The 13,674-nt window shown below is 44.1% G+C and overlaps 2 protein-coding genes across 2 annotated transcripts; both read left to right on the top strand.

Moving 5' to 3' along the window:
- The first annotated feature begins 4,556 nt into the window (after positions 1-4,556).
- LOC131843591 (uncharacterized) lies at positions 4,557-5,546 on the top strand. The gene has a single exon (XM_059192263.1). It carries the CDS (start codon positions 4,557-4,559, stop codon positions 5,544-5,546), a length of 990 nt encoding a protein of 329 aa, XP_059048246.1.
- A 2,713-nt stretch (positions 5,547-8,259) lies between these two features.
- On the top strand, positions 8,260-13,391 carry LOC131843592 (uncharacterized). Its single transcript, XM_059192264.1, has 2 exons — positions 8,260-11,353; positions 12,214-13,391. The coding sequence occupies exons 1-2, from the start codon at positions 8,260-8,262 to the stop codon at positions 13,389-13,391; spliced, it is 4,272 nt and encodes a 1,423-aa protein (XP_059048247.1).
- The last annotated feature ends 283 nt before the right edge of the window (positions 13,392-13,674 follow it).

Consider the following 13,674-nt stretch of genomic DNA (forward strand, 5'->3'; position numbering starts at 1 on the left):
TTTGGCGTGAAAGCGAGACAGACAGACAGACAGAGTTACTTTTGCATTTATAATATTAGTAGTAGTAGGAAGTAAGAATTAGGTATCCTTTTTTGTACCTGTTGCATGAATATTATTGAATATGTCTAATTATGTGGGTGGATCGAAAATAAAGCAGTTTTTATAAAGCTATCTCGTAGTTTACTTCATGGTGACAGCGGTGCGTATAATAAATAGATTTAAAGTATAATTGTACGGTAATTGTGGTGGAAATTAAATTAAATAGGTCCACAATTAGTTATAAAACAAGTTATAAAATGGAACACGCGCGACCGCCGGCGGAATTGTGTTTGGAAGGAGGTCCATTTAATTGGGCCGATACGTGGCGCAAGTGGTTACGTCTGTTTCGAGTTTTCTTGAAAGCATCAGGAGTTCATAAAGAGGCCAGTGCTGTACAAGCTAATTTGTTAATTAATTTAGTGGGATCAGAGGGATATGATATTTACACTACATTCAAGTCTAATTCTGAGGATGAGAAAGAAAATATAGAAAAAGTAATCGAAAAATTTGATAATCATTTTGGGACAAAAACGAATACGACTATGGTGCGGTTTAAATTCTTCACAAGATGTCAAGAGGTCGGTGAGAGTATCGACGATTACGTCACCGCACTCAAACTACTAAGCCAGCGCTGCGAGTTTGAACAACTAGATGTCGCGGGTCAAGGCACACCCTGATGCTACCATCTTTTTTTGCTGCTATGACTATACCATTAACCCACGAAGTGGGATGGTATACCTTCCGTATTATACCCAGATTTTCCATGCGATCCAGTTCCTCTCTAAGTTGGTCTCTCACTCCTAGTGATATTTTTCTAACAAGGCAAATGCAAGGGTTCGCATCACTCTCAATTGGAATAGAATACGTATCAGGTAATTTACCTAATCCATAAAACAACTCATAATATTTATTTATATCTAAAGAATATACTCTTTTAATTAAACCTATTTTTTCTACAGCATGTTTTCCCAAAATACTTTGACACGTTTGGTCCTATATTATAAATTTCAATTTGTGTTCAGTACCTTTATACATCCAATCAATTGTGTAAAAACCTATTATAGATAAGTAAGTACCACAAATCGACCTAGCACGCGTATTGTCAGGTACAATATTTGACAAAGACAAACCTAATTTAGAATAGTTATTTTTCGATAACAAATTTAAGTTGGACCCGGTATCTAGTTTAAATCAATGTCCACTGCCAGTCTGGGATAAATAAAGAGTTTCATACCATTTGGAATCCTCGCTTTGTACTATTGCATCGATGCTTTCAACAGACGAAATATAATGCAAGTCATTTTCACTGCCACTGCAATCCGGATGATTATCACTGAGTTCATACACTTAACTTTGTAATGACCCTTGCCACCACATATGAAGCACTTCACTTTACGCGCCATACAACGATCATTTCCGTCACAGTGAGTGGAGCCGCAAGCGTCGCAGGACCTCGCGGCCGGCGCTGCCCACGCAGCCGGCCCGCCGCTCGCACCGGCGGCGGCTCCGCCGCGGCGCGCTAGCGGCGAGGCGAGTGCCTGTGACTCGCGCCCCTTGTTCCGCGACGCATATCCGGTCGCCCTCTTCGAGTGCTGCTCACTGATGAGTAGACGGTAGCATCAGGGTGTGCCTTGACCCGCGACCTCTAAATCGTGTCATAAAACAACAACATTATCCTTTACCCACCCTCACTGAAATAGCCACCAAGTTAAATGGTATGGTGGCGATACTTCAGTAAATTGGATGTTAAATCGGGGTTCTGGATGATTCAACTAGATGACAGTAGTGCTGACTTGTGCACGTTCGGTACACCGTTCGGCAGGGATCAGTATATGCGTCTGCCGTATGGTATAAATTCTGCGTCTGAAATAGTTCATGCCAGAGTGCGACAGCTGCTGGAAGACCTAATCGGTGTAGATTCATTTATTGATGACGTCATAGTGTGGGGAGCCACTAAAGAGGAACATGACAGTCGTCTAGAATGTCTTCTTGAAAGAGCAAAGAAAGTGGGAATAAAATTTAATTCCGAAAAATGTGAATTTTGTGTCAATGAGGTAACGTACCTGGGACATACCTTTAATGCACAGGTGATGAAAATATTCAATTCAATTCAATTCAATTTATATACTGGAACATGTGTACATAATGGTCTTAAGATTATAATAGTTCCAAACATGCCCTGCCGTTTCCGGCGTGTAAAATATTACATTATTATCACATTATTATATTTAAAATTACTATTATTACAATACATTATTATCACATTATTTTATTTAAAACTATTAATACAATCCATTATTATCATTTAAATAATCATTTGTGGAATAATAACATTTATTTAGTAATTCTTTAAATAATTTACTTTTAAATTGTTTATTGTTCAAATTTCTATAATTGTCTGGAAGATGTTTGAAAATAGATGCATCAAGTGACAGCGATCATGGATATGCCGAATCCATCGGATCGCCAGGCATTGGAGAGATTTCTAGGCATGGTTAATTATGTCAGTAAGTTTATTTCTAATTATTCTGAAAAAGTTACTTCCTTACGGAATTTGTTAAAAAAAGGATATAGAAACGAATTGGTGCCCGTGCGAAGATCAAGTAGTGAATGAATTAAAACGCGATCTGTGCAGCGCGCCCGTTCTGGCGCTATACGAGGCGCGCGCGCCGGCCGTGCTGTCTGTTGCCGCGCGCGCGCGAGCGATCGGCGCCGTGCTGTTGCAGGCCGGCCGGCCCGTCGAGTTCGCCTCCATGACGTTCACTGACACGCAGCAAAGGTATGCTCAAATAGAAAAAGAGATACTGGCTATTGTCTTCGCCCTAGAAAGATTCCATCAGTACATTTTTGGAAAGAGCGATATCACCGTCGAGACTGCATCGGCAGATTGGGAGATTGGGATCTGCGTCGGCAGATTGGGATGAGATGCGAAGTTTTTTTGCATCTTACCCATGGGGGTGAGTTTGTTTCGCACTGGACGATCCTGATGTAATAGCTGAATCTGTCACCGATGTAGTACTTCAGGGAATGGAGATGTTTATTCCAAATTCCCAGGTACCTGTCGGTGGTAGATCTCAGTCCTGGTATAGGGGATCCTGTAGATCGGCGTCTCGTCATAAGCAGGAATGCTTCCGTGCCTGGATTGCAGCTGTAAAGTCGAGTCATCCAGATACCAGTGCTCATAAAAGGAAGTATAACTCCGCTTCCAGGTCCTTCAAGAGTTATAGCCACAGCTTTTTTTTTTTTCCTCTCTGGCAATACTGCCGATAACAGTCTTTGTCAGTTGACTCTTATTTATTTATTGTTTTTAATTTATTATTTGTGATATTACGATACTAGTGTATATAATCAGTGAGTTTTGGTCATAAGTAACGTCGAATATTGTTGGTGTGCAAATCTGTGATTTCTGTGTGACAAAAATCTACGTTACAAAATTTGTGGGACCGCCAATTGTCAAAGTATTGGTAATTTACAATAGAAGTCTTCGATTTCTATTGACTCCTTTAATAATTAGCTACAGTTATTACACTTCACTATTACTATATCCGTTTACAAATAAACAATAATATTAAAGTAAAATATTCTATAGTGAAGATCGGTTGTTGTTGTTGAGGAGAGGAAAAAAAAAACTACCCACTAACATAAAATATTATTGTAATAATTATATTTCGTCGCTTCATTCTTCAGATATAATAACTAGGTAGTTTCCTTAACCTACAAGCAACGTGACGCACGGTTTAGAGAATGTATTTTTTTTTTTTGTCTACCCTACGATACCTTCTTTATTCTCTGTAGCACTAACGTTCTTCATTCCTTTTTCGTGCGCGGCAACGGACGGACGTGTTCTTTTAGCTTAAAATATCATAATAATCATACGTACATTATCATTTTTACTTCGTTTATTGCAATATTTTAGTTAGTAATATTTGTAAATTAATATTATTTTTAATTAAAATATTATAAATATGCCGAAACGAACGGCTGAAGAGAAAATTAATTATTATAGTAAGAAAATACGGAAAATTCAAAAGAAGCAAAAACGTTTAATTGGTGCATCAGAATAAGTAGTAAGTAATCAAGTAGTTCATCAGAATCTCCTTCAGTACCAGAACAAAGTAAGTACATTATCAATATATAATTTTTACCCACAAAAATTTATAAAAATTAGATAACTGGGAGGTTGCCCGAGATGGTAACACGAAAGTGACTATGTCTAATTTTAATTATAAAAAATACTAGACGATCATTCGTTAATTAAATTAGGTGCCTGGAGGTTGCCCGCGATGGTAACACGAAGGTGATGATGCCTAATTGTAACATTAAAAAGCCTGGAGGTTATCCGCGATGATAACACAACGGCATATATGCACTAAAGTACAACAATTTTATTTGTGTACTACACAATATAGAAATTATTCAACCAAGAGGTTGTCCGCGATGACAACACAATGGTTATTTTTCTTAGAAATAAATATTTATTTCTATAATAATACATAATTAATACTTGTCTGGTTTTAATGACAGATCCAGAGGATGAGTCATTCCCGATGGTTGAATCTCCCTGTGAGGAAGAACCAGAGCCAGTGGAAATATTTCCGTTGGTGGTGGAGCCGGATAAAGAATATCCTGCGGATTCGATCGAACCGCAACCATCCACCGTCATATCAACGGAGGCTGAACCGGAGAAATCCTCGGAAGCAATACAAGCCAATTGCTCTATACAGGAGGTTGATCCAGATATTTTAATAGCCTTAGGGGAGATTACTAATGACTCCCCGGATTACGGGGAAAAAATACACGATTGTTTAGCAAAAATTTGGACACCATTATTAAAAAAGGGGTTAAGTAAAGATGTTCGCAAGAAATTAATTAAAGATTACCTTATTCCTGAAAATTGTCCCCTTTTAAAAGCGCCAACATTAAATCCGGAAATTTTAGCCGCTTTACCCGAAACTGGTAGGTTCCGGGATAAGAAAATTTTGGCATCCCAACAACAATTAGGAGTTGGTATCACAGCCATAAATAGAGGACTCAATATATTGTTGTCCGAAACCAGTAATAAGGTTGACGCAATTAAATTCATTAGCGATGGTTGTCGTGTCTTGTCCGATCTTCATTTTCAAAATACAGAGAGTAGAATAAAATTTATATCTCCTGGTCTGGACAAGTCATTTTTACAATTAATACAAGCCTCAGAGAGAGATGATTTACTATTTGGCAGTAAATTATCTGAGAAAATTAAGGCGTCCAAAGCAATTGCTAAACAAAGTCAACATATAAAGAAGGCCCCAAACGCCCCAAAAGCCCCACCACTGCAAACACAAATACTATCAACTCGGCCTAATAACCAGAGAAACTGGCAGGGCCCTCCTCGTTACTCGTCGAACAGGGGGGGGGGGGGGGGCGGAGGACTACGGCGGACAAGTCAACGGCCACCAGTTCAATCCGGAGGTCCTCAATTGAAACCACTGCCATCCAAGACTCGAGGAGTACCTCGCCGAGTATAAATCAGGTACATGCCGGTAGGCTAAAATTTTATTATAGTCAATGGCGTAAAATAACTTCTAATAGTTTAGTCCTTAAATGGATAAGCGAAAGCATAGATATTCCCTTCGAGATAACTGTTACTCAATTAAATGCACCCATTTCGTCTTGGCCAGATTCAGAAAAACAAGATATGAAATTAGCTATAGATAATCTCACAAATTTAGGTGCCGTGTCAATATGTCACTCTTCAGATGACCAATTTTTATCTAAAATATTTTTAGCTCCAAAGCCTAATGGGGGAAAAAGATTTATTTTAAACCTTAAGTCCTTAAACAAATATGTAGTCAAGTCACACTTTAAAATGGAGGACTACAGGACAGCTTCTAAGTTAATATCGAAAGATTGTTATCTAGCGACTATAGATCTTAAGGAAGCGTATTTATTGGTTCCGGTAAATACCCAATTTCGTAAATTTTTACGTTTTCAATTTGAAGGGATTGACTCACAGATAATCACCTATGAATTTAATGCCATGCCATATGGCCTCTCAATAGCACCTAGGATATTTACAAAAATTATGAGGGAGGTAGTTAAATTTTTACGAAACCTCGGTCATCAATCGGTGATATATGTACCTCGATGATTGTCTTTGTATAGGGTCTGACTATGATGAGTGTAAAAATAATGTCAAAAACACACTAGATTTGCTATCTAGCCTTGGTTTCGTTATTAACTTTGAAAAAGCTCATTAGTACCTAGAAAACAATGCAGATTTTTAGGATTTTTATTTGATTCAGTATACTTAACAATTTCATTACCAGATGAAAAACGTATCAAAATAACACAATTATTATTAAAATATTATTCAGTAGTTACATGTACCATTAGGGAATTTTCTCAACTCATTGGCGTCCTTGTAGCAGCTTGTCCAGCCGTTAAATACGGCTGGGTATATACAAAACAATTAGAAAGACAGAAATATCTCATGTTGTTAAAAAATAATGATTATGACTCAGTCATTAATTTTCCTATAAATGTGTATGATGATCTCAATTGGTGGAAAGAAAATATACAACATACATTTAATGATAAAAAAGCACCGAGCTATGTTTTAGAAATTTTTACAGACGCCTCTAAAACAGGTTGGGGAGCGTATTGTAACCAAACGCGAGTACATGGGACTTGGAAAAAGGACGAATTACAATGTCACATTAATTACTTAGAACTGCTAGCGGTTTATTTTGCACTAAAAACTATAGCCAAGGAAAACGTTAATTGTACTATTTTGCTACGAATTGACAACACTACCTGTACACGACGGAATCAATTAGATATAATTAGTATAAGCAAAATTTGTAAGATCATTTTTGTTAATAAAAATAAATCACGCGCAACATACAGTTGCAGTAGGGAAGGCCACCCGTCGGGCGTCTATATAAAGAACGCGGCCGCGCAGCGGTCCGCATTCACTGGCGAGACAGCGACCCGATAGGTGCCTTCCTAAGTGCAAACAACTGAGCATTTTTACTTCGCCGTCCGACCATACGACCAGGGGATCCTAGTACATAGTCCTGTCATCATCATTGTGGTCCTTCGAGAAGCCGGATCCCTGCACCAGGAAGAAAATCAAGATGGTCGTGACGCGAAGCATGAATGAAGAAGGCACTAAAACGAAAAACTCGCATGAATCCACCGAAAACGAAACAAGCGCCGAATCCTCTATGCAGTCAAGTCAAGTGGAGGACTCACCGAATAGAGAAGACACCTCCCAGAAAACAGTGAAGGCGAGGTCACACCGTTCCACGGTCTCAAGCAAAAAACTGGAAGAATTGGAGATTAAAGAACGACTGGCCAAGTTAAAAATCAAACAGCTGCAAGCAGAGGCAGATATGGAGATAGCGCGATTACAACGTTTACGGGCAGAAAAAGACTCCGAGGAAGAATATTCTGAAGAAGAAAAAGAAGACTCCACGTGGGTGGATGCGTGGTTTGATCAACAGCCACGCGAAAAAGAAGTTCCTATGCCACGGGAGGAGAAACAATATGAGGCAGCGGCGTAGAGGAAATTCAAGCAACCGCAGCAAACCATCGACGTTTCGACATTAACGACAGCACTACTGCAAGCATCAAGAAGACGACCAAGGGAGCCGCCTGCATATATACAAGAGTTGCCTATGTTCAGGGGCCTCTCTTATGAATGGTTATCATTCAAGGCAAGCTACGAAGATACACAGCAATACTTCTCGAAGATAGAAAACGTAGCACGCCTGCGAAAATGTATAAAGGGACCAGCACTAGACGCCGTGAGCAGCCTACTCCTGAGTCAACATGAACCAAATGTCATCATAGAAGCACTGGAAAGAAGATTCGGAAGACCAGAAGCACTCATACTCATCGAGATGGATAGAATCAAGTCACTGAGCAAGATCACCGATAACCCACGGGATCTCTGCGTGTTCGCCGGCAAAATAGCGAACACAGTCGCTACGATTGAAGCACTGAAGAAAACACAATATCTACACAGCCCAGAAATGACACGTCTCATCATAGAGAAGCTCACACCTATAATAAAAAATAAATGGTACGACTACGCGCTGAAAAAGGAAGACATCCCGGAATTGAAGAAAATGTCTGTCTTCCTAAACGAAGAGGCAGACAAATGTGCAGCGTACGCCGCGCCGGAACGTCTCGTTGAGAGCGAGACGGAAGATCGAACATTCAGTTGCTACTAATATGAAGCAAAACAATGAAAATGTATGTCCGCTGTGCAAACGCAACCATCAGCTGCCTGACTGCGAGCAATTCAATAACATCGACGTTAATTCAAGATGGGAAACTGCAAAGAAGAATAACATATGCTACAAGTGCCTGAGAAGTAAACATCGACGCGCCGTCTGCAGAGCTCCATGGTGTGGCAAATCTGGATGCCACATGAAACACCATCACTTGTTGCATCATGACAGAAAAGAAGAGGACCAGCTTCAACAACCACCAGAAGAGCATGGGGTGGTAACTTCTACGATGGAAGGCAATGAAGAATGTCTCCGACGTCGCGCCTATCTGAAAATAGTACCTGTCATATTGCAAGGGCCGAAGAGCAAGATAGAAACATACGCTCTTCTCGACGAAGGCAGCACAGTGACACTCATCGATACATCGGTGGCTGACATCCTGGGTATTGATGGTCCGGCAAACACGATGTGGATACAGGGCGTCGGCGCCATGGTCAAGCATGAACACAGCAAGACAACCAGCGTGAAAATCAAGGGCAAACACTCTTCAACCATCTTCAAGCTAGATCAAGTCCGCACAGTGGATCGACTGGATATCACTACCCAGTCGGTCGTCGACAGCGACATAAAGGAGTGTGGTCACCTGAAAGAAATACAAGAAGAACTCGTCTACCACCGTGCCTCCCCCAAGTTATTAATAGGACAAGATAACTGGGATCTCATCGTGTCAAGAGAAGTACGGGCGGGACGTCGTGACCAACCGGTAGCATCCTACACGCTACTAGGTTGGGTTCTGCATGGTTGCAAGACGTCTCTCAGCAACCCGGTGACTTTCTGCGGGCACCTGGTGGAGAAGAAAGATGACGTCAACATAGAAGAAATGATGAAAAATTACTTCAAGCTGGAGTCACTATGCATCGAACCCAGAAAACCAAAAAATGATCCAGAGCAGCTAGCTTTGAAAATACTAGAACGAGAAAGTCGCCGTCTTCCGAATGGAAGATATGAAACTGGGCTACTCTGGCGAGAAGACAGCATGAAAATACCGAACAATTACACCGAAGCAAGAAAACGCCTGCATAACCTCGAAAAGAGATTAGACAGAGATGAAGACCTGAAAATTAAATACAACGAACGAATCAATAACCTACTCACGTCGGGGTATGCAGAGCACGCCAAGACACCGCCAGCTGAAGACAGAACATGGTACCTGCCACACTTCCCGGTTGCGAACCCAGCGAAGCCACACAAGCCGCCGCGACTGGTGCATGACGCCTCCGCTAAGACTGCAGGTCTCAGCCTAAACGACCTGCTGCTTTCTGGACCTGACCTGTTGCAATCACTGCCTGGGGTGGTGATGAGGTTCAGACAGTACGCCTACGGAGTCTCTGCTGATATCAAAGAGATGTTTATGCAAGTAAAAATTAAGAAAGAAGACCGCGACGCGCTCCGTTTCCTGTGGAGAGGTGACCGGCGGGAGGGCGACCCAGACGAGTACCGCATGACGTCATTAATATTCGGAGCGACGTCATCACCCTGCACAGCTCTGTATATAAAAAACCGCAACGCAGAAGACTACGCGCATATATATCCCGACGCCGCAATCGCTATACGAAGAAATCATTATATGGACGACTATCTACAAAGCTTCTCATCAATCTCAGAAGCCAGAAAAATAACAAGAGAAGTCGATTATATACATAAACAAACCGGCTTCGTACTCAGCGGATGGGCATCAAACAATCGCAATACTATCGACGAGTTTATAGCAAGCGAGCGAGACAACACTTCAGAGAGCGGGACAAATAGTACAGCGGTTCTGATTGGCGGGAGCGATACTGAGCGAGCTCTCGGCTTGTTATGGGATATAAATGAAGACATAATTGGATTTCAAGTTAACAAAATAAAAACGCCGCAAGATATATTAGAAAACAAACGGATACCAACGAAAAGAGAAGCGCTCAGCATCATCATGGCACTCTTCGACCCCCTTGGCCTCATATCACCCATCACAACGCCAGCGAAAAGATTACTGCAAGATACATGGCGCTATAAAACAGGCTGGGACGAATCGCTACCAGAAGAACTGCAGCCAGCATGGAGTACTTGGTTGACATCATTGCGAACTGTACACAAGATACGCATACCACGATGCTATGATGTCACACCAGTGGTCACCCATCATCTGCATACCTTCGTGGATGCCAGTGAAGAGGCGTACGCCGCGGCAGTGTACTGGCTGTCACAAAGAGCCGACGGTACCACACATGTCACCTTGGCCGCCGCTAAAAGTCGCGTCGCACCGCTCAAGCCCGTCTCAATCCCGAGACTTGAACTTCAAGCTGCGTTAATGGGTGCGCGCCTCACACATACCGTGGCGGAGGAGCACGACTACGAAATAGCGAGTAAAACATACTGGAGCGACTCTCGGACAGTCCTAGCATGGATAAGGTCAGAACCAAGGGCCTTTAAGACCTTTGTGGCTCACCGCCTGGCTGAAATAGAAGACACAACAAAGAAAAATGAATGGCGGTGGGTCCCTACACATGAAAATGTAGCTGATGATGCCACCCGAGGTATACCAAGCGAATTCGGACCACAGCACAGATGGTTCAACGGGCCATCATTTTTACATCAGCCAGAAAACGAGTGGCCGCGAGAAACAAGAACAGCGATATCAGTCACGGGCGAAGAGCGAGAGAGATGCCATGTGACCGTTACAAGTACGGCTCACGCACACTTACCTGACATCAACCGATTCTCGCGGTGGCTGCCGCTCATCAAATCGACTGCGCGCGTGCTACAATTTGTCGATCTCTGTCGACCTCAAAGAAATATTGTAGCCGCCACGAAGAAACGAACCAAGAAGAATGAAAAGGGCGATGTTGACTGGAGAAAAAAGAATAATGAAAAAATCATAACAAGAAATGGAAGAACGAAAATAACGACGCCCAGCATCCCGGTGCCAGCGCAGTACCTACTTGAAGCCGAGAGAATGTGGATGCGAGCCTGCCAGGAAGATAGTTTCGGGAATGAAATATTGCGAATAAAAAAGGGAAGTCCATTGAATAAACAAGACAGACTGACAGCGCTAAGTACCTTTTTTTTTTTTTTTAACGTGTGGAAAAATCTTCAAAAGACCGTCACCCCGCCGGAGGGATGGCGAGATGGTGTGTGGGACTTGTACCCACTAAAAAACCACACGGTGTACCTACGAGCGCCTATGCCGGAGCCAGGGGATTCGCAAGTGCATTCTACCCCAGCTCCGACGGCGACGGCCCGCCCTGTAGATGTTGTAGGGCAGGCCCCATCTCGTTTTGTGGTTAGGGCGACCTATTTCGCCCTACTCCATTGTGGAGGCGTGTGGGTACACGCGCACACCTCCGGGGCCTTTGGATTGGGGGACTGCCTCCCTCAAGGCAGTCACCCCGGCCCCAGGGGGGGATAGAGGGGGGCGGAGTTGGGTACGCCCCCACCTCTAGGCCTGGCTCTTCTGCGGCGGAGAAGAGCGGCGGCGGAGAGAAGCGGGACGATCTGACTCCCGCTCCCTTTCCGCCGCCTCCTTCCGCGAGATAACTTCCTCGCAGAAGGAGCTCACCGCCAGCCACGATCTCGCGCTACTGATCATCCTCCGAACTAAATTCGGCAGCGAGAGATCGTCCCCCACTATTCGTGTGAGGACACGGCGCTCACTCTCGAACGCTGGACATTCGTCCAGCGTGTGTTGCGCCGTGTCCTCCACACCTCCGCACTCGTGGCAGCCGGTCGTCGGCTCCTTCCTCGCCACATGACACAGATACCGCCCGAAGCACCCGTGCCCGGACAGTATCTGTGTCATGCGGTACGTCAGTGGCCATCTCCTATTCATCCATCTTTTGAGGATGGGACGGACAGCCTCGACGGTCCTCAGACATCGACACAACCGGAATGCTGTGATTAAGAGGACGAATTACAGCAACATCGAACGTAGAAAAAGATGTACTCAACCCACCCGTGTTAGACGGGAAACACAGATATACACGTCTGTATATACAACATATACATGAAACAATGCACCACGGCGGTATAGAAACGGTAGTGAATGAGCGGCAGCGGCTGTGGGTTGTAAAAATAAGACCCACAGTACGGAACGTCATCAAGGGGTGTCTGGTCTGCCAGATAAGAAGAAAGAAGCCAGCAAGCCTAGCGCATCACGCTCGCCCCTTTACCTACACAGGGCTGGACTACTTCGGCCCCATTGAAACCACAGTCGGACGGCACCGAGAAAAACGGTACGGCGCCCTCTTCACGTGTATGACATCACGAGCCATACACATTGAAGTGGTGCATACCCTCGGCACTCATTCAGCCATCGCCGCCCTAAGGAGGTTCATGGCTCGGCGAGGTTGTCCAACGGAAATATGGAGCGACAACGCTACGTGTTTCAAGGCAGCTGAAAAGGAACTCAAGGCGGCTATGGCAGCACTAGAAGAGGAGGCCACCAACCGCAGCATCGCGTGGAGGTACATCCCACCCGCTGCTCCCTTCATGGGCGGGGTATGGGAACGCATGGTGCGGTCAGTAAAGGAAGCCCTACGAGTTACGCTGCACGAGCGTTATCCCACAGACGAGACATTGGTGACCCTGCTAGCCGAGGTGGAGAATACAGTCAACTCCCGACCTCTCACTCACGTGTCCGTCACACCGAGCGATCCGGAGGCATTAACACCGAACCATATCCTGATCGGCCCCAACTCACACGTGCCTAATCCCGGAGTGTTCAACAAAGGAGATATGAACGCACGACATCATTGGCGACGAGCACAAGCGTTAGCAGATGAGTTCTGGAGGCGCTGGGTGGTGGAATACCTACCCTTACTTCAACACCGGCGGGAGCCCCGAGGTACCGGTGTTCCCCCCAAGGTTGGCGACATAGTCATCATATGCGACCCCAACCTACCCCGAAATACATGGCCACGGGGACGCGTTGTGAAGACCTACCCCGGGAAAGATAACCCCAACACGGTGCGAGTGGTAGACATCACAACGAGCAACGGGCGCACCCTGAGAAGACCAACAAAACGAATCGTCGTGCTACCAGTAGAATCGCAGGATAGCGACGGCGGGAGAAATGTACACGACGGAATCAATTAGATATAATTAGTATAAGCAAAATTTGTAAGATCATTTTTGTTAATAATAATAAATCACGCGCAACATACAGTTGCAGTAGGGAAGGCCACCCGTCGGGCGTCTATATAAAGAACGCGGCCGCGCAGCGGTCCGCATTCACTGGCGAGACAGCGACCCGATAGGTGCCTTCCTACTAAGTACAAGATAACAACCGAGCATTTTTATTTCGCCGCCCGACCATACGACCAGGGGATCCTAGTACATAGTCCTGTCATCATCACAACCGCATTGAGTTACGTTAACC

Source organism: Achroia grisella, unplaced genomic scaffold (assembly GCF_030625045.1).
Source record: "Achroia grisella isolate CSIRO2021 unplaced genomic scaffold, CSIRO_AGI_Agris_v1 utg32296, whole genome shotgun sequence".
NCBI lineage: Eukaryota > Metazoa > Arthropoda > Insecta > Lepidoptera > Pyralidae > Achroia > Achroia grisella.